General features: G+C 40.2%; 1 protein-coding gene and 1 long non-coding RNA gene across 6 annotated transcripts in view; one reads left to right on the plus strand and one right to left on the minus strand.

The window, feature by feature from the left end:
* BLNK (B cell linker) overlaps window positions 1-25,825 on the minus strand; it is a 103,778-nt gene that overhangs the window by 36,620 nt on the left and 41,333 nt on the right. For 2 of the 4 annotated variants that reach the window (XM_074875005.1, XM_074875002.1), the window contains exon 1: window positions 12,867-13,054. The exons of the other annotated variants lie outside the window; for them this stretch is intronic. In XM_074875005.1, the coding sequence (XP_074731106.1) occupies window positions 12,867-12,913 (47 nt within the window). In that variant the 5' untranslated portion in view covers window positions 12,914-13,054. Of the gene's footprint in view, window positions 1-12,866; window positions 13,055-25,825 lie in introns of those variants that run through there. 4 annotated transcript variants of the gene reach the window in all.
* LOC141945989 (uncharacterized) lies at window positions 13,181-24,384 on the plus strand. Of its 2 annotated transcripts, none has more exons than XR_012629695.1 (4): window positions 13,181-13,310; window positions 17,512-17,574; window positions 17,701-17,765; window positions 22,422-24,384. It is a non-coding gene; the product is annotated as an uncharacterized LOC141945989 (long non-coding RNA). The 2 variants fall into 2 exon arrangements; XR_012629696.1 differs by lacking the exon at window positions 13,181-13,310 and adding an exon at window positions 16,165-16,290.

Here is a 25,825-nt window from a genome sequence, read left to right on the forward strand (position 1 = left end):
CATGTTCCCCTATGCATACACAGTGAATCCAGTACTTTGGACCTTCAGCGCCAACACTGGCTGTCAGGATTTTAGCTGTAAGCTGTCTATATCACATGGGGCGTGACAGCCCACAGCAAGTGACAGCACTCTGCTGTAAGAATACATTCCTTGGTCTCCGGGGCAGGAAGACTGGGCACAGTTGCTTCAGTGCATCTGGCTGTAAGCACAGATGTGCGTGCTTGCAGTTGGGAGTGGTGCTGATAATGTTTTTGGAAACAGGGCTGACTGCAGTGTCAGTAGGGAGTGGTGGCAAAACAAAAACCAGTTTTAAATGAATCACAGGAAGTTTTCTATATTACAAGCATACTTATTTCTGTTTATCTGGGGGATTAGAATTATACCTCCTTAAATTCCTGGTGCATACTGGACTGTCTGCATTATGTTTTGCCTCTTGAAAAATCCCCATCTGTAATCACAGACCAGTTTCTTTAGTTAAAGGGCAGAATTTTGAACAGGATACATTCAGGCAGGTCTGCAAGGGAAGCTTTAGAAGCAATATTGACACATCTGCATGTGTTCCTTCTCCTCCTCCTAACATCTAGTTCTTTAACTGATGAAGTTGGTTTAAAATAGTAATAATAATTAACAAATATCATCACCCTGTAAATCAGTTTGCACTCCAGTTTCAGTTCTTATACCTTTTTGGGTACATCTGTTTCTCACTGACTGGGCACCCTGGAGTTCTGTGCCTAGAAAGTCCTGTTTTCTGAAGATCACTACTACCTCTGTTTGCTTAAAAGTAAGATTGTAGATAGGTGTAGCCCTCATTTTTGTCTTGAGAAAGTTAGCGTAACAGATCACGTGAAAACAAGAAGTAGTTATTTCTTGTTTTTCAGGCAAATTCAAATGCTTAGCATTGCAATCCTAGAATGGGATTTATTAAGTACAAATTTAGACTTAAACCAAAAAGATCCCCCCCCCGCCACCCACTTCAGCTATAAAGTTTTACAGAAAAAAACCACAAAAAAGAAATCAAAGTCAGGAACAGTATAATGGAATTTGGAGAATAAAAGCTGTTATTAGAAGATAAAACCCAAAACTTAAAAAGAGCAGAAAATTAAAAATTACTACAGCTCTGTTATTTAAAAAGACACATTAAAACATGAAACTAAAGAAGGAACAGCATGCTTGGCCCCCTCTGTTATTGCTTCTCACAGCACAATTACTCCATCACTTTCTACCCAGCTGGTCTTTATTTCGTGTTTCTATTAGCCTTTAGTTTTATAAACAAGCGTACAGGTGACAACATTAAGAAAAAGTTACTGTTTCTGGACAAAGGGTAAGACTGATGCTTGTGGGGCAGTGGGGTGGGGGAATCTCACCTACAAGGGAATTTGTGAAAGTACCACTTGAGATTTTGAAAAGCTTGAAGCTCTTATCTTGAACTATCTTCTCAAACTAAAATAACGAACAAGCGAATACCACCTTTCTCACAATATGCTTCCATTAATACAGTGCTCCTGACAGTCTTTGTGGACACATATGGGTCTCACCCATGAGCTGGGTGAGTGTCTTCATAAGATGTATTTTCATATTACTTGCCAGTTTTATGCATCTCAAACAACACAATTAATTGTATTAAACAATTCCACCCCCTCCCACCTTCCTTCTAACTGCTCAGTAGAAAGCAAAAGGAAATTCCCAAATACAGAAAGCATCTAATTCCTCTCATTAGGCCTCCTTCAGGTGCTTCAGATCTCAACATGCACCTATATCATATGCTACCTGGAACAGCAAGAGGAAGCAAGGAAATGCAGGCTGGCACCAACTGGCCGGGTTGGAACTGGTGTTTTCAATGGCTGTTATGCATAAAGACATAGCTGAACTCTTGAGGTGCCATCAGACAAACTGCTTCAGTTGCTGCTGGTCTAAGACAGGGGGTTACTGCTCCTCATCCACTCCGGGGCCTTATTGTAACCCAACCCCTGCAATGCCTTTCATGACAGGACAGGAGGAAGTTTGGAGCTGGAGGTGGTAACCTGTGACACCAAACCATCAGTTCAAGGCACCAAGCCTTTGATCTTTATCTGTAAAGCTCTCTCAAAGCTGTGAAGAAAAGTTGAAAGAGGCTTGCTTATGCTGAAAAGTCAATTACAGACACCTATCTGAGAGGAAGAAGGAACAATGAATTGTCTTCATGAGATGCACAAGAGGACTATAAATAGTTTAATTTTGTCAAGAGTGTTGACTTTTTTTTTTTTAAAGTCCAAATAACGTCCTATTCTGCTCACTTTTAAATCATCCACTATTTTGCCTAAAGGCAAAACCCATAATTAGAGCAGGTGTGTGTTTACATGGTACACACAGAAGCACAGAAAGGCTAAATATTGATTATACTTTTCATCTTCGTATGCCCTCTATGTAATCTTCACAAAGAAGCTGTCAATCTCTCTTGTACTAGTAAGGACTAACACAGACTGAGTAAATGAAAATATGTAGCATGTAAAGGCATAATACATCTTTGACACAAATTGGTCCTAATATGAAATTAAATAGTATAATTACTTTGAGGTGACTGGGAATTCTGCACATTGAAAGAACCTCTGCAGATTTATCAGTGGGGCTGAGACAACTAAAGCTCTATCAATGACACCAACTGCTTGGTGTGACAGCTTCCTCATTTTAGATCAAGATTGAGGCTTGTTCCGAGTACATATGGACAGTGTACTAATACCAAAGATTTCATGTGTTTTAAATGGTACAGTATTTTTTGCAATTACTTTTTTCTTTTATTTAGCAGAGAAGAATAATAGACCTAGTTCCTGTTATCTTTCTTTCCTACTATTGGGGACTTCACAGCTGGTTTTGAGTATCAGAAACAGTGATGGCCAGGCACTTTTTAGTACAGCTTTAAAAAACACAGATATTTAATAACAGCTGAACGCATTTCAGGTTTGGACACCTCTTCCCTCTTGTGCAGCTTGCTCTCCCCCTTATCCCAACTGAATAATAGTGATACTGTAAGTAGTACAAAAAATCATTAGCTATTATGATACGCTAAGTGAGTATTGCACATCACTTCTTGACGCAAAATGTTAAAAGATATTTTCTGTTCTGTAATTGACTTCCTCTGTTCCAAGTCTTTGGTTAACTGATCCTTTTTATGCACCAGCTGTCTTCATTAAAAAACAAAAAACCCACACAGAAGCCACATTCACAAGGCTTACTCCATTTTGCTGAAAGGTTTGCAAGCAGCAGAAGGAAACTAAACCCATTAGTTTTAACTGGAACTGTATTTTAGAGTAACCTAAGTGCTGTATCTCCCTCAAGAACTAGTACCCTACAGCCTAGTAGGTGAAGAACAGCAAGGACAGAAATTTAAAAAGAATAAAGTGCTTTTTATATTTCACCAAAAAGAGGAAGCACAAAATCATTGCAGGGAAGCTAATAAAGACAGGACGTGGTATAGACCCAAAAAATTACCACCTGTCAGTGGTAACATTACTTTTAGTCACAGTTTTACAAGCATTTCTGAAAGGTGAGATAACATTTCTGTCATTCCTGTAGGCATACAGATTGACAGACTACTACAGGCACATGAAAGACATGAAAGCAAATGAAAAAGCAAGAAAACGGAGTGAATTGAACACAGAATGATGAAGGCCTAATTTTGACTTTTGTGTTCTAACAGAATGAGTTCTTCTGGTTTTCCTCTTTTACCTCTTCCACAAATTTCAAATCTGCCATTTTAATTCTGGTCATCTATTCAAAGGACATTGAAAAAGTCTATGTCTAACTACGTAATGGGCTTAACCAAGATTTTGACAGATGTTTAAGCACACATCTAACTTCAACAACCTTAAAGTTAAGTAAATACTTAAATTTTGTGTTAAGGTCTTGCTAACATGGGCATATAAGCACTCGCGTGAGATGAGTAAATTTAGTTTGTGACCTGAGTGCAGTCTTCATCAGTGTCTTTGTGTCATTTAAGATTGCTACTAAAATACATTTCTAATGTAGTGATTTTAATCCAGTAAGTTCATAGACTTTGAAAGGATAAAAAAAAAAATGGTGTGCTTCTTCAATGGGCTGGAAAACTTTGTGGGCTCAGTAGTTTGAAGGCAAGGTGCTGTGTGCACTAGAGAAAAGAGAGGCTTTTCTGAACAGCCTCTTAACTCCGTTCCTTAAACCAAAAGTGTGTTCATATGCATAATGGTCTGCATTTGCTCTACCAAATAGTGCTCTGACAGCCAAATAAAATAGAGCAGAGCTCCTAGATATGGCATTAAACTTTAAACACTCCCATTAGCCTACTCCTAGAGACAAAATAACCCCAGATATCTTAACACTGCCCAATATTCACAAATCACTAAGATTGGTTCCAAAACAGTAGTTTTTATGTATATAGATTCTAGATACACTGAATAGCGGTAAGAAGAGAATTACTAATTTTAGTATTTTTATAAGTTTGCATTGCTTTTTGTAGAGCCAAAATTTGTATTAAAAAAGTATTGCATTATTGGTTCTATTCATGCTCGCTCAGCATGAATAAGAGTAAAGGAAAAACCCCCATAACTGGACTTTCAGCATGTTTTTTAAACTGTCCTTTACGGCCCAGTACTTCCTTTTACATTCTCTGACAAGATTTTTCCCTCTCCCAGGCAGTTTCTCTACAGGAATGCCTAAGTTGGAAGGAGACAGGAACTTTTTCTTCTCTAAAGCATAGCTTTTTTTTGACTTTAAAAATCTTTTCTTACCCATTAACTGAAATGTAGCAACTTATTTCCTCTGGATATTTTTACCAATGTCATGTAATGCTTATAGCAAAAATTGCAGATGTTGTATTTTATGCCTTTAGCATTAAATTATTATACTGAATGCCTTTCGCATTAAATTCCCTTTAGCTGAAGTGATTTTACCACCCGTTTAGAGCCAAAATGATAGGGGTACGGACACATTTTTTGACACATCTGATGAAGACTAACAAACGCTTCTGTACTTGGGCTGAAAGTGTTTTTGCTCAAACTACAGAAGCATTATATCCACCATAGATGCAGGGTGGCACTGGCAGGGATCTAATAGAGGCTACTCATGGATCTATCTCTTGTTTATTTTGTACTGAAGTCTATCAAATTTTGTTAGAACTTTGGAGAAGTATTTTGGTCCCTAGGGTTATACGGCCATTTTAATAGAGCCCACATGGGCTGTCACTGAAAGGGAAAGCTCTTCTCTGCCCTCAGTGCTTACCCAGCCATGACGAATCATTGATCTTCCAGCTGGGAAACCACTTCTTTCTCCTTTTGCTAATTTAGATATCAGCAGGATCAGAACCAGCTTCATCACACGGTCATGGGAACCCCAGTGCCAGTGTGAGGGCAGAGACAAGTGGCAGGGCGAGCAGGGGCATCGAGAGGCTGGAAGGAAGGGACCGACTCTTTTGGCAGCAGCAGAGACTTACGTGAAGTTAAACTGGCCATGTAACTACAGCCTCAGTAGCACTTAGCTGCCTCTGCGCTTCTTGCAGAGATGCCTATAGTGTCTATATTTTCAGACATGAAGGAATCATTTAGCCATATACCATAGCCACTTGTATTCACAGCCTCCTTCACCCAGTTGCCCTTACATTAAGCTTGAAATTATATATACTCATATTTTTCTTATTATTATTGCCTCAGGATGCATTATTTTAATTCTTTCTAAAGTATTTACTGTGTAGTATATAATTTATGTTGATGTTCTAGAGCTGTAGCATTGCATGTCTGGCTTTGCTTATGTCTGGAAAATGGACCTGTCCAAAACGTATATGCTATCAGATTAGGATAAAGATGCTAACAGAATTTCCAAACTTCTTTTACCCCTCAGTCATTTACTATGGCTATCACAAAACAAACTTATTTACACTCTGTAAAGTCCTTTCACAGTCTACCAAAAATCTAAGATGGTTCCCTACAGCCAAATGAGAAAACACTGTCACTTCCAGCCATTGTTTTCCATCAGTTTACCAATTCTCTCAACTGCTGAGCACTTTTCTAAAAGAAATATTTGCTTATCTATCATATTGTAACATGCTTTAGGGTACTTAGACTGTAAAAGATGATATATAAATCTAAAATCAGTCCTCTAATGCAGCAATCATTTTAAAAACCACATAAAACATGTAAAGAAAAAAAAAACTACATAGAGCAGATACGTTCTTTTCTAATGATCAGGAACTCATAAATCATCTGCAAAAGATGATGTAGCCATCTGAAGGTGGCTAAAAATTACTCTGATTCCTGCAGTCAAACTTCACCTATAGAATAAGTAGTGTTAAGGCTTTTCCATTAAATACATCAAATGCAGTGGCTCACCAATTTCCCTCATTGCAGTGGGCATACAGTAATGTGCTACAGTGGAAAAGCACAGTTTAATCTTGAACTATACTGGTACAACAAGCTAAAAAGAAACATTCAAATTTTTTCAATGTCAAAAATTTCAGTTAATGTAACATTGTGAATGTTAAGTTGTCATTTTTTTCAGTTTCTGTTCTGCAGATAATTGAAATCTTATTTTTTCCTCTAGGTTTGGTCACAATGCTGGAACTACCTGCAGTGTTGAAATTCCAGATTTCACTCATTCTTTAAACAGAAAGCAAAATCAATGGAATTCTTAGGATATTTAGAAGTGTTCCAGTTATATCTTGTCTGGCCTATTACAACCCTGAAGATGGTTAGTCAGGATTTTTGATCAGGTTAAATGGTTTTCCAAAACTAAATTCACCAAAAGCCAAACTAAAACTTGATTCCATTACTCCTGATTAACTTTTCCAACTGTTGACTTACAAGAGCTTTGCTTCCAAAGACTATCAGACAGCTCTCAGACAGATAATCAAATAGCAGAGGCATTTTCCAAGGTGAAAAAGAAGCCACTAAAAACAATACTTTTTTTCAAATGAAGAGGTATTTACAGCAATTTCTACCAGTGTGGGAACTCTTCTTCTCCCTCTTGATAATCTAATGTTTTCCAACACTGTTATGGCTGACAGAAGCTGTAACAGCATGGAGGGGTTTTTTTTGCAACATTTTATGATCGTCATATTTGCATTCCAAAAGAAAAGCATCTATCACATTGTGATGTAGTGTGCAGTACGTAGGGTTTGAATGATTCTGTAAAACACAAAAATTGTTTTGTTCTGGGATCAACATATCACTGGGTACCTGTAATGTCATATTATGATTTAATATCTAGCAGTCCGCACAGCTGTATGGGGTATAGTTTTAAACTATGGTGAAAATTGGTTATGCCAAGTTTGCTAGAATGTTTTATTTTTTGGCCAAGAAAATTAATTTATTGAGTTATTTGCTTGGCTATTGATCATTTACGATTGACTTTAAAAAAAAATAAAAGCAAGTCTTTGGATCCAATCTATATTACTACGCTTTTGCTGAATAACTGACAGTCACAGGCCTAAAACGATGTAATTTGTGATTGCTGTGGTTGGCAAATGCTCCAACTGTGGACAGTTATTTTGGCAAAACAACTAAAAGACTTAATTTTATTTGGATCAGTGTGCATATGAGGCAGTCGTGCAATAAGCTATGCCAGTAACTGAACAATTTTGCCATCACAAGTAGAATGAAACCACAGTACTATACAAGCATAGCTAGTCTTGTGAACTGACTATACTCTTACACTGCTGCCTACATACAAAGATTAAACAAGGAATTTTCATCATAGTTTCAATATTACACCGCATCATTTTGTCCACATTGCCATATTTTCATTTAAAACAAAGGTGCATCACAGTCACACTTAAACATACTTTTCTATAAACAGCATCATAGGCAGGAAATTCTGTATGAAAATAATTTACTATGTGGCAATTTAGGTTTAAAAAAAAAAGTAGGTTTTTATGGGGTTTTGTTTGTTTTGATGTTTGATTTGGGGATGTTGGTGTTTTGGGGGTTTTTGTGTGTGGTTTTTTTGGGAAGCTTGGAGATTGGTCTAGGCAAGATGCCATAGCTGGAGAGAAGGATGATAAGCATGAAAAAAACCTTTAAAGGGATTGTTAGAATGAATGCTTATGCAGAGAGAAAGGAAGAAAGGAGAACAAATATAGATGGGGTGGAGGCTATGCTATGCTGAAGCGAGGTCAGAGGGAGAAGCAGCAGGAGGACTTGACTGGAAAAGTCACACGGAGGGGTAAAAGAAGGGATTTTTACAGCAGTATTTGGGGAAGTTTACATTTCGTATCTCATTCCATTCCAAAGTCCAGAGGTGAGAGAGATTCATGAACTGTTTAAACTGACAGAAAGCTACAGGAAATTGTGATTAAATAATAAAGCTCTATAATCTCTATCCCATGCTTTGTATGGCAAACTGGACCTAACAATCCTAAAGAAAGAACTTTTGTTTTTACTTAGCAGCACAGCAAACATAGCTGGTGACCTCCTTTTCCCCATGCCTGTGAAATTCAACTTTAAAGACTGCATACTGTAGACACTGATTTCATGTGACCTTACATTCAGCCTACATTTTGTTGGGCTAAAATGTGGGTGCACCACAAAAGCTGCTGTCGTGATAAAGTGTCACTGTGCAGTGGAAAGTTGTCAGGAGATACTGGAAGCTGAGACTGAGGGCTGCTGGAAGTGGCAAAGGGTGCATTCCCAGAAGACCTTCACAGCTATTATGTTGTTGGGAGTGAGGGTGGAGGCAAATTAGACTTTTGCTAGAAAGAGGAGAAGAATAGAGCAGGTAGAAAGAGCAGAAGCGAGGGGGTCATGACTTGTGAAGAAGAGAAAGCAATGAGCAACTAGAAGGGCTTGGTCTGGAAAAATCTCATATGTAGAACAGTTCTGATTTGGGCCTTTAGACCACTGAGCAACGTACAAGTAACTGGGCATTTGCATAGTGTTTTCCCTGAAGTCTATATAACTGAAAAGGGGAAAAGCTGTTAAAGTTGGATGTGGACTTTGGCACCCAGTTCTGTCACGGGCAGCATTCTCTAGTTTACTTTGAAACATCAGTTTCTTTCCTGCTTGAGTTTATTTTTGGTTTTTGTCTTGTTCAAGTCCATTGATGCAATAAACTACATTAAAATTTGACTTGAAAAAAAAGAGATTAAGCTTCTAAGTCTGTTTGCTACAATTAACTATTAACAGAAATTAGTACAACTACTGTAATAAAATATTTTCTTACAGTGCCAAACTAACGCTCAGAAATTCCCCATTCATTTTCTCAAAAAGTAAATATTCTCTATGATAAAACATCCTATACATAGAAGGTATCAGTTTACAGTTAAATATCATTTCACTCCCAAATGAATTAGTTTTCTGCTTATACACTTTAAAGAGGAAACAGTAACAAAAAATTCTCTGGTAATGAAAAGACCTAGTAGTTACAGTCAAGCTATCTCTATCAGTAGAAAATTAGAGAAGATCATAAGTACCTTCAAATTTGATAGACAACAATGAGACATTCAGGCCTTAAGGAAACTCCTCTTGATTTTATGGAATTAGGACTTAAACCCTCCTGCTTAGTAAGGGATGTTAAAAGAAAATCTTGCAAATAAACAGACACACTTGTCCAACTTGAGAAAAAAAGTCAGTTGCTTTTTTTTCACTTGCTTTTCATTTGGGAGTTATGGTTGGAGACAGTGACTTGAAGGGTTTTTTGGGGGGAAGAACTGCTGTAAATTAATGAAGTCATCTGAAATGAACGTGAAACTGTGCTCTTGGAAAAGTTTGTTTGCAATCTGGAAGTTGTTGGCTGCATGACCTTAGGCAAGTGAAAGTATGTGGTACACTTCTGGTTCGTGCCATGGCTTGCCCGTCACTGCAGTGGTGTTGGTAATGATGCCTTTGAAAAGGACTTTGTGATACACAGCTAAAGACAGCTATGAGCAGAGGGTCATTATTAAGGTTTGTGGTCATAATAAAAAAATGCAGCAAGTCTAAGAGATACTATAACAGAGTCACATATAGCAGCTGGAAATTATTTAAAGACCAGGAATCATAGGCTCATAGTCTAAGGAAGCTGAACCACAAAAGAATCTGAAAATCTAGTGCTGTATCTTTTGAGTTGCTAACTTCCTGTTACCTTTGCCACCTACCATCCCTGATATCAGTGCATTTATTTATGTATACATTTGCAGCATAATTTTTTTTTTTTCGGAAGTTCAGGCCGAAATCAAGGCACACTAGAGCCTGCCACGGCAGCATGGCTATTGCTCATGTATTCATTCCACGTTTTAGAAAACCATTCAAAGTACCAGATTATTTGCATGCAGCACATAAATTACTTTATCTCATGGTAAATAACTAAGCCTTGGAATTTATTTTTCCTGACTATATGGAAGAAATTAGAACACACAACATACTCTGAGGAAAAACCTGTATAATACTGTGCATACCTTATAACAAAAACTATATAAAAATAATACTGGAATTCCATGAAGTTCCAGCATTCCTATCCAACTGATATTACAGTTAATTGAGTGACTTAACTGCAAACAATGTCCATACCACAACATGGTAGTTCGAGGCATATAAGAACACTTATAGTTCTTATTGTTGCAATAAACAAACAAATGGAATATGTTAAGAATTCAGGTTTGACGTAAGACTTGCTAATGCAACAAAAAGCTATGTCTGGTAGGCTCAAATATATCCATGGAGAATAGATGAGCTTAGCAAAACCACATAATACCTAGTTTTTCAGATCTACTCTTAAAAAAATCAAAAGCTCTACTCTCAGACACTGACTCAACAACAGTGCTACTTTAATTTTTGCTGCTACAAAGCAGAAATTTTAAGAAAGCTGTCTTCAGAAAAACGTGAACTATCATCACACCAGTTGAAACTATGTTTGGTAGGAATATTTCTTGGCATTGCATCTTGGCATATGGAGGAAGGTGGGTTTCTAACGTTACTGTTTCGTTCACATAGCATTCATTAAACTCCGAACCATCTATGTGTCTTCCATGTAGAGAGGAGCCTGTATTAGGAAGTCAACTGCACTGTCAACAAGGCACATAGTGCAAGGGGGTATTCAGCCATTTCAAAGAAGGAAGAAAAGGCTGTCATCATGTTATGCTGATCTCTTCCTATATTTGCACATCTCCTAAATTTATACTATCAGTATGTACTTATGGAAAGTTCTGCCTTAAGTTTTTAAAAATCCTGGTACTGTAGTAGGACCATGTAGCCAAATATCCAGGTTTCTGTCTAAGGAGGTATTTCAACATGCTCAAATCAAAGCGCGCATGCATTCCACTGCATGCAGTGAGAACATTTGAGAAATGCGTGCTCCTATGCTCCTTGCACAACTAGGATGAATTGGCCATGAGAAGATGAGAAAAAGTAGCCTTTAATACTTCAAGATAATACAGGAAAGCAGAGCTACCTCTGCCTCTTCCTTATTTGCTAACAGTATTAAAGCTTCAGACGAGATGAAGAATATCAGCCAGCGTAAAGATGCAGCCCGGGTGTAATGGCTGCCTTTCCTGTTTAGGGCTTTTGAATTAGTTCACGAACAAGTTGTGGACCATCATAACCCTCACATGTAGGTCCCCTCTGTATATTTGAAAGTAATCCTGCTTTAATCATTTGCAAAGGTGCAGAAGATGCATCCCAGCTACAATTTTATCACAGCACAGAGCGTGCATTTTATTTCTTTACGTACCAGTAACTGACTTGAGGGCATCAAGCTTTCCATTGTTATCACTCAGCGTATTATCTTGAGATAGCTAGCTCAGACCAACATTGAGCCCTGACACCATTTAGACCATTTAAAACTATTTAAGGTGATAAATTGCAGACAACGAGGAAACTCACTGTCTTTTTCCCCCTGCCCATTGAGCCTTCCACAGAGATCTTGCTTGGGCTGTAGGATGCAGCCTGTCAGGCTTTTATTAGGCATGCCTGGCTGAGGAATGTAAGAGTCATTGCAGGTCTTCAAGTCCACACTCCCTCACCAGTATTTCGGCAGTATGGAAAGAGCAGATATCAAGAAATGTCAGTCCAACAAAATTAGCTTTACAAGGGATTATTCTGATGTGCATGAAAGCTTCTGGTGAGAGGGAGCAACTTGAGAATGGTTTATAACTTAGTATTGTGTGCTTAAGTATGAGTTATGTTAGGAAAAAGTATTTTTCAGTATTTTATTCTTATTTTTCAGGGGAAGAAAAAGTTTCCATGCTACTTTAATCTGAAACAGGACTTCTTTTAACTATTCAGGAAAAAAAAGAAAAAAGTCACGATGAAAGAGTCTTGAGGTGCCAACTCCACCAGCACACCATTCAAGTCACACTAAAAATACTTCAGTAATGGTCAGCTTCTGCTTTTTTCCTCTCAAACCCTGTATTTAACACTGTTCTCCTTCATTCAGGAACATTTCCCGTTTTCCAGTTCCCTCTACTCCACCAGTTATTTCAAAGATCAGGAAATATTACAGAACTTAAGTGAAAAAGCCATCTTCAGAGGACACTCTGATTAAACCATTAAGCAATTAATTATTTTTTTCTAATTTGCATAAGGCTCATACATCTCAGTGAGTCAAAGACTATTTTCTTACAGTTTTGAAAAGAGACACCTAGAAAGTCTTCCTTATTTCACTGCAGATGAAACAGACACACGTTTTGCTTTGAAATCTGCGTCCGATTAGTCGCCCCAGACCTGTATTCACCTGCCGCCCTTCCCTGCGCCGCCCTGGCGACCAGCAGTAACTCCGTGGCACTCTAAAACTTCTGCCAACTTCCCTGTGCCTCCGCCTGTCCCACCGCCCCCCAGCCCCAGCGCGGGACGCGGCTGCCGGTCCCCCCGCCCCCCCGGCGCCGTGCCCGCACGAGCCCCCGCACAGCCCCGCTCCGCACCCGCGGGGCAGACCCCGAGCGGCCCAGGCCCTACCTGAGCTTCTCGCCGGCCGGCACGGTCAGCCTGTTCAGCCTGTCCATGCTCCGGGACCCACCGCGCCCCTCCCGGCCCGGCACCTGCCGGCGCGGCCGCTTCCTCCCGCCGGGCGCGGTTCCCTCCCAGCACCACGACTTGGAGCGCGGCGAAAACTCGTCTGCCAATAATGCCCCCGCTGGGTTAAATCGCTGCCGTGCCGGGCTGGGGAAGCCTCTCTCCGTCCTACCCGCGGGCGGTGGCGGAGGAGGGACCCGGTGCTTGGGCGCCCGCCCCGCCCCGCCCCGCCCCGCCCGGCCCGGCCCGGCCCCGCGCACAGGTGGCTGCGGCACCGGCAGCCGAGGTGGAGCCTTTGGAAATGGCAACGCGAGGCCTCGCTAATCCGCTCCTCCCTTTAGACCTGCCGGAGCGTTTAGGGAAGCTCTGGTTTGGCCTGGGAGAAAGGTGAGCCAGCAGTTCGGGTGCCCTGGTGCCACAGCGGGTTAGATGGGGGGTCGGGGGTCCCCGTCGGGGCTGTGGCAGGGCCAGGGAACCCGCTCGCGGGGGCCTGTCCAGCCCCAGGTGAGGGCGCAGCCGGCGGCGAGCGATGCAGGGGCTTGACTCCCCTCTCCTCCCCACTCCTCAGCGCTTCCTGGTGAAGATGTGCCAGGTAGCAACATGCTGCCGTGGGAGCTTTTCCCTTCCCAGACGTTCTCCAGCAAAGCTAGAGAAAACCATTCTGTTAACCCCGTCCTTTTGAATATAATTGTAAGGGGGGAAAAAACGCTTCCTCACCCTGTTTCTTGAACTAAGGCAGGAACAAACCCTGGTCCTTCCAGGGATGTAGGGCAAGGCCATTCCCACCCAAGATGTAGGCAGCTGACTTGTGTTTTACGGCTCTGATATCTCCGAGCCTGGGATTTTTTTGCTTAGTTTTGGGCTCAACCATTTTTTCCTCTTTAAAGATGAACTTTATAGGCAACTGCTTGCTTCTGATGGGCAGTGTAGCAGATATTCATGTTCAGCCTTTATCATGAAGTGCTGATTAATTTGAATTCCACACCTTTGGAGGATGGCTCCTGTTCCTCTCTTTCTGTATCTTTGCCCTGTCTGTTGTTTAGTTTATAAGCTAAGGCTGGTCTAGTCAGGAAACCTACTCATTCTTTTTTAAAAAACGTACATCTGCATCATGTTAATATGTTTTGATAAGTAGAATATGTTTTGAGGACACGCAAAGTTACTTCTTGGGGAGATTCTCATTGCCACTTAGGCTAGATTTTCACATGGATGTGTCTTCTCCCCGGATTGTACCGACTATAGTTTTTTCTTGCGAAAATGTAACGGCAAAACTGGCTTTCCTGGTTAGTGCAGATGACTCCGGGGAAACAGCCTGCCATGAGATTTGTGTCTTTGATAACAGTATTGCTCTGATCTTGGCATGGGTGACATTTCTGGTCTCTAAGCTTTCAACATGGAAATTACTCGATATTTGCATACAGTATTTCTCTAGGGAGGGCCCATAGTGAACAAAATGCCCTTTTTGGGATATCTTATAAAGTTTGTGGGCTTTAAGGAATAATGTAATAATGTTGAATGTTGTTAGTTACACAAAACTTTGGAATTCCACCATGCATTGTATCTGGTTATGAACTGGACACCTTTGCAATTTTACTCCCTAAAAATTAAATTTGAAAATTAAATTAATTTTCAATTTGTTAAAATTAACACTCTGGCAATGTGAAGAAGTGGATGTAAATAAATTGCGGTGTCGCTTTACTTTTTGCTTACATAATCTTCTTGCTGTATCTAAACATGTATCAGAACATGGGATTTGCTCACTAGGCTCCTGCAGGGACTTCTCTTACACAACAACTGCCTCTTGCCTGACTCGCAGAAATCCCAGACGGTTTCCCTTTGAGATCCTTGGTGGCAGCCTGTCATTTGCACTGCCATGCTGGTTTCGCCTTGTTTCTTCCTGACTCAACAGTTTACAGGTTTAGTTTTAATGCTCTGCAGTGCCTGGTGCGGAGGGCTTTCATGCCTGTCCTCGCAGCGCTGTCACCTCGCTGCTCCTGGGAAGGGGCCGTTGCTGATGCCTCGTGCTCAGGGCAGTCCCCGAGTCCCCAGCACTCAGGGCTTGGTGACAGCATGGCTAACGCAGGATCTCTCATCCCTGTGATCTGCTGGCCCATGTGTTTGTGTAGCTGTGCAGTGAAATGGATTGGGGAAGGAGTCCACTACAAACAATCTAGCAAAAAGTTGCAAAAAAGGGAGTTTTAACTGCATCGGTTCCTTGATTTGATGTGGTGCACAGATATTTGTGAGGGTGCAGCACAGGGTGGGAGGAATAGGCTGTGTGACTGCTTAGACTAGTACTGCTGCCAAGAAGTTACTCCTAAGTCAGTCTCCATTGCACCAGGCTTTTTCATGGGATTTTGTGGCATCTGCTGTGAGGCCTGTCCACTGGTCATACCTCAGCTTGCTTGCTTCTTCCATGTATACACATGGCCCAATGCATAGCCCTGCTTCACTTGAATATCTACAAGCATTTTGTAGCCAAAAAAACCCAAACCCTTTCCTACTGCTCCATCAGGGCTTGTTTTTACCTGTTTGGAAAGCAGTACAGGGAAAGGAGCTAAATGCTTGTCCTCGCAGCCCTGGCCCTCTGAATGCTTAGGCAGGGCATATCTTTCGTTTGTATCCATTCCTACCAAGACACACTGGCACTGGAAATTTTTCTTGGGGAGAAGAGTCCTGGCCTAGAATTAGCAGAGGTCACTAGTACCAGGGGATGTGGCATAGACTGGCCCTCTTTGCTCATGCCAAACATGGGCAAAGAATAAATTAGCCCCTTCCTCCCCAAAAAGCACATACAGGACCCAGTATCCCACAGTTATCTTAAACCCAAGGCATCTGAGAGAGCGGTTTCTCATGGCCACCTTGGAATATGCTGTTCCTGGGAAGGCAATAGAGAGTCAACTGCAGTCCTGAAATTAAGAAAAGGAAGCCACCCTCCCCCAAATGTGAAACAAAGTCTTTCTAGTTACTGTGAAATTCCTCCTCTTCCCCATTTTAAATGTGCAGATGGATCAAAAACATCTGGTTCTAAACAGTGTAGCCTCACCAGAAAACGACTGCAGCCTGCTTTGCTCTCTCTGGTCTGCTTTCAAATCAGCCTATCTGGCCATCTACCCTGGTGTTGAGAAAGTTTGCTTGGGTGCAATAAGATAGGATAACCACTAGAGAAAAAGCTTAAATAAAGAAGGACATGCCCAAGCCCCTCCAAACAGCCCTAGGCCTCTTCTTTTTTTTGCAGCAGGTGGTTTCAGAGTCCAAACTTCTGGCCCGTATTGGGACTGATCCTGTCTGTGGTCACAAGGATTTTTGTATAGTCCATATGGAGAGGAGTGGACTGTAGTTTGCAGATGGGGCAGGAATGGGGCAGGTGAGTGGCAGCAGTTCCTCCATCCCTCCAGAGTTACTCATCACCCCAAAATGGTGTCTCTGGGGACCCCGGCTGGAGAGGGGTCAGGGCTTTACTAACCCCCACTCCAGGAAACACCCTGCTTCCTCTTCAGGAGCCCTGGGAGGGCCTGGAGGCAGTGGCAGGTTTGAGCCATGCAGAGAACATAATGTCATGCTATTTTTGTAGTTGCAACCCCAGCAACTGTCCCTCTCTGACCTAATATGCTCATTTGGAGAATGCCAAAGAGGAACTGGGATTTGTTTTACCACGTGGGTGGCATCTTGACCATAGTGATGGTTAACATGAAACCCTCCTCCTCAGCCATGAGTCCCATTCTTGGCAGAGGGGGATTTGTTTTGAGGAATGCCTGTGCCACCTCCATGCTCCCTGGCACATCTGGGGCCAAGGGGGGACAGTGTGGGATGCATGGTCACCAGCTGGAAAGTGCTGCTGCCTGCTGGGGCATGGCCTGGCAGCCTGGACCAGCCCATGCCGCCCAGCTGAGGGACAGGTGCCAGGGACGTGGGGCATAATGGTGTCCCACAGGAATGTACCTTGATATCCTGGATTAGACTTTTTGCAGAGGTGTTCCCACGGTACTGGTCTTCTGGAACATCATCATTCAAGCCCTTTACCTAAATGGTATTTTCTTATCTAATGTTTTAAGAACTTGCATTCACACAGACTCTGCCATTTTTGTGATTACGTAGATAGCCACTAACTTTATTTTCCTGTATATGGCTACAAAAGATACAGGATAAATTCCTGGCACCATTACTTAACACAGGTAGTGCAGGATTTGCTAGTAAAGTCCCCTGGCAGGATGATTCACAGAATATGCTTGCTTTTTTATTTTTATTTTTGATGCTCAAAATGCCATTGAAATTTTGGAAAAGACCTTCTAAATGCTTGGACAGATTTCCTAAATGCCACTGACTGTTGCAACATGATTTCCTCATCACTGCAAGTGTTGTGACTTAGTCAGGGTTTGTCTCTCTGATCGTCTCCCAGTATGACTGTGTAATTCTCCATTTATGCTCATAAATAAAAAGATTTTTAAAAAGCAACTTCTTTATCTTGTATGTTCAGAAACCAAAATTATTTTATACTCGTCTGCTATTTTCTGCTATTTGTTTCCCTTTGGCTCATTCCTTGTACATGCTGCCTCACGCTGGTGGCGTGTTCTGGTTTCTATTTCAGAGCTGTGAGGTCATCGAGGTACGGTCAAAACCAGACTCGGTGGAACAAACTCTCTCTGAGACTGTGAGTATCCCACCTTATTTGGTCAAAATTTGCTGTGAATTGTCAGATATTTCCTGTTTACTAAGGGCTCCAGTTTTCTATACCCTATTAAGATCATTTATGGTTTCACTTTGCTTCTCCGACTAGATGGAAAACTCCTGTAGCACAGAAACAAGGGATTGGAAGACTTGTCTGAAGCATTTTAGTCCTTGGTAAGTGGTGTTCCTAGATCAGAACAAGCATCTTCACACAGAGCCAATTGTTGTAGAGAAACCATTAGGCAAAATCCAGAGTTTGACTGCTATCCCTGACACAAGACTGGTGGTTTTTCTTGGCTGAAGGTTTCTCTCTGACTCCTGACTGTCTTTTCTGATTTCCACTGAAATTAATGCTCTCTAGTTTAATACCTTCCAGTACATGGTTTGTATGACGATTTTGGAGTTAGGAATTCCTGCTGAAGCTACTAATGTAATTAATATTCATATTACAATGTTAAATATTCTATAAAATATCAGCTGTACATATCTTCCTTTTAAATTCATATGCTTTGATGCTAACACCTTTTCATGGAGACCATTCATGCCATTGTCTTAACGTGAATTACAGATTATGACTATGTTTAGTCTAGGGAGCCTAGGGGCCTGTTTGAGTTCCTGGTCTGGGTTGGCAGCAGAAGCCACATACTGACTGCATAGCGGGACAAGGCTCCATGATGCAGCAGCATCTGCCTGTAGCCTCCTCTGCATGACAAGAAACCCTAGGAATGTGTCCCGGGCAGGAGCTGTGGCACACAGGAGAGATGAGCAATCAAGCTGCAGGAAAGTGTGCAAAGTCCAAGCCAGTATATAGGTACAGCCTTGGCTCTCAGTTGCCATTTCTGAACTGCTAGGATTTCACACAGTTGAAATAAAAAGCAGAGAATTGTAAACTGTGTCATGTAGCATAAAATTTAGCAATGAGAAGGTGAATAAAAAGAATGACAAATAGTTTAGTTTAAAACATCAATTTACAGTAAATCCTTTAAATGTTTACTTATTTTTAATGCTTTGAGGAGACAGTGCTGCATCAAAGGGTCTCAATGAACTATGCATGACTATTTCAAGAGGAAGCTATTTTTTACAGATTGCATTAATGCTCATAGATACAGTCTAGTGCCTTCAATGTATGTAAACCAGATGAGAAACCTGATTTGAAATAAGCAATTAGTTTGATAACCAGGTTTTAATTTTATTCATAACATGACCATGTAAGACTTACTTTTTCTCAGTCGTGCTAGAAAACTCATTTCTTAACCCCTTCTCAATTAGCAAAATTTTGTCTCCAATATTAATAGAGAAGATCATGCCAAAATGTTTTCTTAGAAGTACTCAGGAGTCAAGGATATAACTGCTCTTTATAGGAAAGACTTCTTCAAGTGGATTTCATGTATGACCTGTCTTGCCAAGTAGCTACTGTATTTTTTCATTTTGACTTCCCCACTTCTGGGGAATGTGGAAAACCACAAGATGTTGCATGTTTTACTCTGTAAAAGACAGCTTCGTGAGCTTTTGCTTGGCTTCTCCTTCAGGAATTCCTGACAAAAGAGCAGCAACATAAGCTCTCCTGAGCAATATGTAAAATGATTGAAAATTCACTTCAAAATATCTGTCCGATCTTACTGTCTTGAGGACCTAGCTCAGAGGTACTTCTTCCTGCCTGTATCTACATGCTGTCTTAAATCTCTCTCAGACTCTGATAATTGCTTCAAAGAGAGTATTTATTCATACATAAAGGTCTCTAAAATCTGAGTCTACTGCTTGAGCTCTGACTTCATGCTACTACTGGGATAGCACTAAAGGTGGGAGCTTCAACCATGGAAGCAGTGTAATGTGAATGTAAATGTCGCTGGTCAGTAGGAGGAATTTGGCTTGATCTGTCTGTGTTCACATGAAAGTCAGTAAATGCTACAGTTCTCTTTATAAAGGCTATGGAGGTTTAGTGAAAATAGCCCAGACTGATTCCACCTACATCTGGATTGCAAAACAGCCCAAATTCGTACCACCTGAATCTGAACTGGAATCTGTAGCCATGTTGCAGGCTTGAATTTTTCCTAAAGGCCTGCTATTTTCAAGTATATTGTATATATTTGTTCTCTTCTGCTTTCAGAATATATGTAGGAAGATGTGCCAACAATACACTATGGGGATGAAGAGCGGAGGGGAAACAGAGGGTTAGCAGTAGACTGTCACATGCCGCCTGGGAAGGTTTTGTGCATGATCATATGGGTCTGAATGCAAATTTGTGGGAGCTGGTACTAGGCCAAAAAAGCACTCAAACTCTATTGTTTAAAACTATGCCAATTTAGACATAGGTTTTTTCCCCTTGATTTCTATTTCAGTTGATACACTGCCCACTTAACCTACTGTTCAGTGTCCCATAGCTGGTATTTGGAAACCATGAGTTTATGGAACATGATTTCTCATGACATTCTCGGTATTTACTATTTACTGATTGGTATAAACAGGTGAAACACGGGTGCTTGATGTTTAAAATAATACATCTCTGTTTTTTCCAATCATTGCTCCCAGACTTTCATTAACTAGTCTATTTGAATGATTTTTTTCCATTTCCAGGATGCGTCTAAGATGTTTTAAACTAGAAAACACTACTTGTACAGGAAAAGTTACATGTGAGCCTTTAGTTGTGAGCCTTTAGTTGTGTCTTAGCAGATGAGAGGAAGGTACTTTTCTGTCCAAGTATTTTTAAATAATACTAATTCTCAGAAGTTTTAGGGTCCTCACTGTAGGTCAAATGGCTGAATGCCATAGTATTAATTTTGGAAGACTCCTAGTAACTCCCCTAGAATTCTTAAAGCTTTAATCTGTTATCACTTTGGATACTAAATGACATATTCAAAGTTTTTCATACAGTAATAGTAGTGGGAGATGCATTTGAAAATGCAACTTTACATTTAATTGAATGGGATTTGAGTTTGTCTTTAGGTTCACTGGAGGAAACAGGCCGTACACGTAGGCATGTACTGCAGGGTAGGCAAAGATGTGAAAACAGTAAATTTAGTAGGATTTTCTCATGAAGGGGCTTCTGAGCAAACTCGTTTTAGCACCTGCAGAGAAAATGTGTTTTATTTCTCTGGGGACAAACCCACTGTGTAAAAAGCCGCACTTCTGCTTTTCAGTTTTACTGTCATCTGTTCCACGTGCACACAGAAACACAAAATTTGCTCCTTCAGACAGACTAATTTTTTTAATGTTAAACTGAAAGTGTTTGAGGTCAGATTGCCTTGGAGGCAGTGATCTGTGTTGGAGCCAGCTGACAGCTACAGTGACTCTGAACAAGAGTGCTGCTGCCTGGCCTGCAAATCTTACCCCTTTCAGCAGTCAAGAGTGACTGCAACAGATATTCGTAACTGGCCAGCTTTAGTTTAGCTCTGATCCTAACCACAGGAGGGAGGGCGTAGGGGCATGGGCTTCTTTGCAGACTGGCAAGCCACTCTTGTTTCTGACTTTTCTCCAGGGTTTGTATACCTGTCCCTCCTTCCTCCTCGTCCCTTGCTGCAACTGGATTAAATCTTGGACAAGTTTTCTTCCCTGTCTGTCCTGTTTGGGATGTGGATTTACCCTGCAGGGTACCCAAGAAGCCTTCGTGAGAGTGCTTAGCTGAGTGGATTATTTGGCCCTGGCATTGAGAATGAGTCTTGCATGGGGCAGAGGAGGATGGGGGAGAAGAAACATTTTGTGTCTTTGCTTTCTGCCTGTGCCTACTGAGAATCAGTCAGAATTCAGACATAGGCAGTGGATGGTCTAAATATGTTTGTGTCCCTGCTGACAAAATCACTGTGGATATTTATGCAGACAAAAGGTTGCACAAAGTTTTCAAATTTCAAAATGAAAGAGATGTCTTAAAATGAGGGTTTTTTTGTATAGCACTGATACTCTTTCAACATACAATGATGCCTTCAGTAACTGGAAAATGCTGAAAAAACAATAGTTTTTAAGCCTCTTCTTTCCTGCACTGGCCTGTAATACGAGAAAAATGGTTGGTGCATCTTTTCTCTGGCACAATTTGGCAACCTGCACTGCTTCACTGACCATAATAATTGCTGTCTGAACATTTTCCTGTTCCTGCTTAGGAACAGGAATAATACCTTTGTCTGTAGTCTCTTCTGTTTTCATGTGTTTCCATCTTCCTATAACTGCTGTCTTCTGTTTCTGGGATAACTGGAATTGACTAACACTATGTTCTGGGAGCAGAAATGTCACCGAACAGAAAAAGTTCCAAAAGTCCTTCTTACCCAAAAGTATAGTGGATTTGAAATACCGCCTTCAAAAAAAAAAAAAAAAGATCAAGGAGATATGGGAATTTCTAAGGAAAGAAATTATCTTATTAATTAAAAAAGTAGCAAACTACTATCTGAAATAATAAGAAGATAACATTTTATGACCAAAGGTGCCATATGGCTGTGAAATGAGATAAAGTTTCATGGAATACTCTCTTCTGTGGCAAAAAATTGCTCAGACTTGTAACTATAGCCATGAGAGTTTTCTGTTGTCTAAGACTGCAAATTTTGTGAATTGATGCAAAGAATATTTTTACACAGTTGGTAACTTTAATTGCATTAAGACTGCAAAACTGTATCAGATGAATAAGAATGTCACACTACATCAGTGGGTTATTATGTTTTTATATATCCTATTTTGAAGCATTTATTGCTGTAGTACAGCATTTAAAAGAGTTATTGCATAAGTCTGTGATCATAAGAGCCTGCATCTTTCTACTCTCAGAGTATATTGGGAGAAAAAAATTCTACATTTAGTATCAAACAGTGGGTTTCAGAATAACTGTTTCTATTTTTTTTGTCATCCCTTCAGGTTTAAAACATAAAGGGAACTCAGGGAGAAGTGAAAGAAGAAAGAAAATTTGATAGAAGTCTACATGTAAAGAAATGCTTATATGTAAATTTGAATATTCATTGCATTGCAGTAGCACATAGTAGTCCTATTCATAAACAATTATTCCTTTTCATTATATGTTGTTCCAATAGAGAACAAGAAGAAGATCACTGCACTGAGGAAATTACAATCTAAAATATTTTGGGATTAAAGAACATTTTTGTCTGGTAGTTTGGAAATAATATACATTGATGATAGTCTTATGAGATTTTTAATTTCTGGACACTAGTGAATTTTACCAACATCTGCAGCGTGGACTTGGGTACTTAAACCTTCTCTGTGTTGTAGAGATCTGCCTGGGGTTACGTTATACATTCGAAATTGTCCTGTTAGTGCCACAGTAATGTTGAGTCAGGAATATGTTTATGAGTGAAAACTAGATTGCTATGTACTATTTGTAATTTGAAACTGTTGACAATGTATATATTATTTTTATAGTTTTTTCTATAAACTGTTCATATTAGTTAGCAAATAGGAAGACAATAGTGCTACACTAGAGTCTTCCAGGGAGAAATTATTGGGGTTTAAGGTATCTCTTCCTTAAGGGTTGTGATTTCTTTAAAGCTTAAGCCTTCCTTGAGGTCCGTTAACTTTCATCATTCTGTTCACAGGAGAATTTCCTCTTTTATGAAAAAGACTCCTCAAAGTATCATGAGCTTTTAAAGAAATTACAGATTTCTATTATTATTTTTATTCCTGGTGGAACTGATACCAGCAACACTTTCCTGAATCAAAGTTCACAGCATAAATTTGTTTCAGCATGGCCCACTGGGGTGTTACACCAGCTCAGTGAGTGACGTACTATTCATACGTGTGCACACAGAGGCACCCACCCACACCCATGTGCTCATTTTTATCTTCCTTAAACACCTGATGCAGGATAATGTCACAAATGTCATGTGAATCAGACCTTTGATCTGACCCAGGATTGCTTTACTTTAAGTAAGCCAATACTCAAGAATATTAGAGTAGAAAGAAATGCCATAATAAAGGAACAAAATTTTGAGCTTGGTATAGAATAAATTCTAAGCCTGCCCAGGTATCTGCTGGACCTACGCCATAGGGCTGCATTTCAAAATGTTCTTGGTTCATTGGTTGTAATGAACAACCCTTCAAATCTGTACAGAAAGTGGAGCTTTCCCAGAAACTGGTGTTCTGTCCTGTGGACTCTGCAAGGTACATGATAGATATATACTATAGATATATACTGATGTGTGGGTTTTGACTTAGGCTGGTTCTGGACCATTTATGTCTTTAATCCTGAAGAATTCATCCCCATTACTCAATGTGGTTAAGAGAGAATCTGATACCGTATTCACCTTGATGATGGCAGAGAAGTGTTGCTGGAAAGACATCATCTGCAAGGGCTCTGGTCTGTGATCTGAAATAAGCTATATTTGTTATTTTTCAGTGGTTTAGAGCTGCTGTTTGTTTGGTTTTTTAAGCTAAAACCCAATAAAGTACCAATGTGATGGAGGTATATTGTACATGTTTAGTACTGCTTTTGGTTAAAAGCTGAAATTGTTGAAATTTTCGTTTTATCTGTAATCTTCAATAAATCCATGGAAAAGGATTAGCTAGCAGAGAATACTTGTGAAACTGTACATGTGAATCATACTTCTGTTTCTTTAAAAAGACAAAATAATGACAGGAAATATTTGACTTCAGAATTTTTTTCAGAGTATATTTAAATCTATCTATTTGTGGGCTATATATGGACAAACATCATCTAGTTATGAATAATTTCTTAAACATTATTTGTACCAGTAATATAAAAGGAATATAGCTAGTAGTTCATGCTGACATTTCAAGCAATACAAACAATCCTTTTACTTCTGTGATCTTGAACTGTAATATCTATTCATTAAAGCAACAGCATGAATATGTGTTGTATTCCTGTGTATTTCTTCAGAACACTATTGCTTGAGCCAGAGGAATGAAATAAGGAAGATACATACTGATAAAGGTAATTAATTATATCAGCCGGATCAGGGATTTAGAAAAGGATCTGATTACTTTTGTGAAATGTATGGTAAGGCAAATTAACTGAAATGGTAAGATATTTTTAGGTTATTGTCTGTATTCTGAGAGCTTTGTAAAATAATAAAAAGCCATGAAACTAGGCAGTGGGGAACTAAATAGGAGAAATGACAGAGTTGTGGTAGCAGGTGTCTGGGGAAGCTGAAGTGCCAGAATTGTGAAGAAGAAACTGAGACTTAATGCTCTGTCAAGGATATCGTTTGAGAGTACCTAAAATGTGCCATGGCAGTGGGTGGAGGAGAATGGAAAACAGGAAAGCTGGTATAAGGACTGTAAAATACATAAAATCTCTCTTTTTTCCCTCAGAACTCATGACTATTAGGATCAGAAGGACTTTGTCAGATTCTGAAAAATCAGGCATGGCTCATGGAAGAATAAAATATTTTTTAAAACAGATCAGGCAATACTGTTCTATTACAGACCAAGACAGCTTTGGCAGGGAGACTGAACTGCCTCCCTACTCTGGAGAATATCTTTTCATCCCTCTGTCCTCTAGAAGGTTGATAAAATAACCTGCAAGAGGTTGTCTGAGTAGTCCTAAACTGTAACATGCTGCAGGGAAGCTGCATATACTGCTGCTAGCTTGGCAAGAGATTAGCCACAGTCTGGCCTGAAAACACTTCACCTCTTCAAGAATTCAGAGCATATCTGAATTTTACTTCTAATAATTGTAAAAAAACATCAAGACTGTAAAGTCAAAGTGTGTTTACATTGTGTGGTGGAGCACAGTGCCAGAGATGGTGACAACTGAGCAGTCTCTGGAACAAGACACAGTGGCACTGCACTTTGAGACAAGGCATTTTAGATCATGTGCAGCATCCAGTAGTGCAGCTTTCCGGCTTCAAGCAGCTGAGCAGCTTCTCTGCTTGGTGCTAGCTCCTCAGTCCCTCTGCTGCACCCACTGCAGGTGGACAGATACTCTGAAGCATTGAAAATGAGAGACAGCTAGCATGGACGTTGCCTGTGACTCTTAACTTCATAAATATGTGCATTACAATACTGTCTGTATTTTTGTAGTTACAGATGATCTATCCAGAGAGGTTCTCTGATGCTCTGAATCATGTGTTGATGAGTGTTAATAGCATCTGTCCTGTAGCTATGCACAAGTACCATCATGCCAGTGTCCGTGGTGTTACTAAGGTAGTTCTACATTCCTCACATTGGTGTTGCTCTTGGAAATGGAGTTTATGAGGAAGGTGCTAGTAAAGGGGTATTTATTTGCATGCTGAATGCAATTTCTGCATTTGTTTCAGGCAAATCTTTGAAATAAATATTTTTGGCAA

Source organism: Strix uralensis, chromosome 7 (assembly GCF_047716275.1).
Source record: "Strix uralensis isolate ZFMK-TIS-50842 chromosome 7, bStrUra1, whole genome shotgun sequence".
Lineage (NCBI taxonomy): Eukaryota > Metazoa > Chordata > Aves > Strigiformes > Strigidae > Strix > Strix uralensis.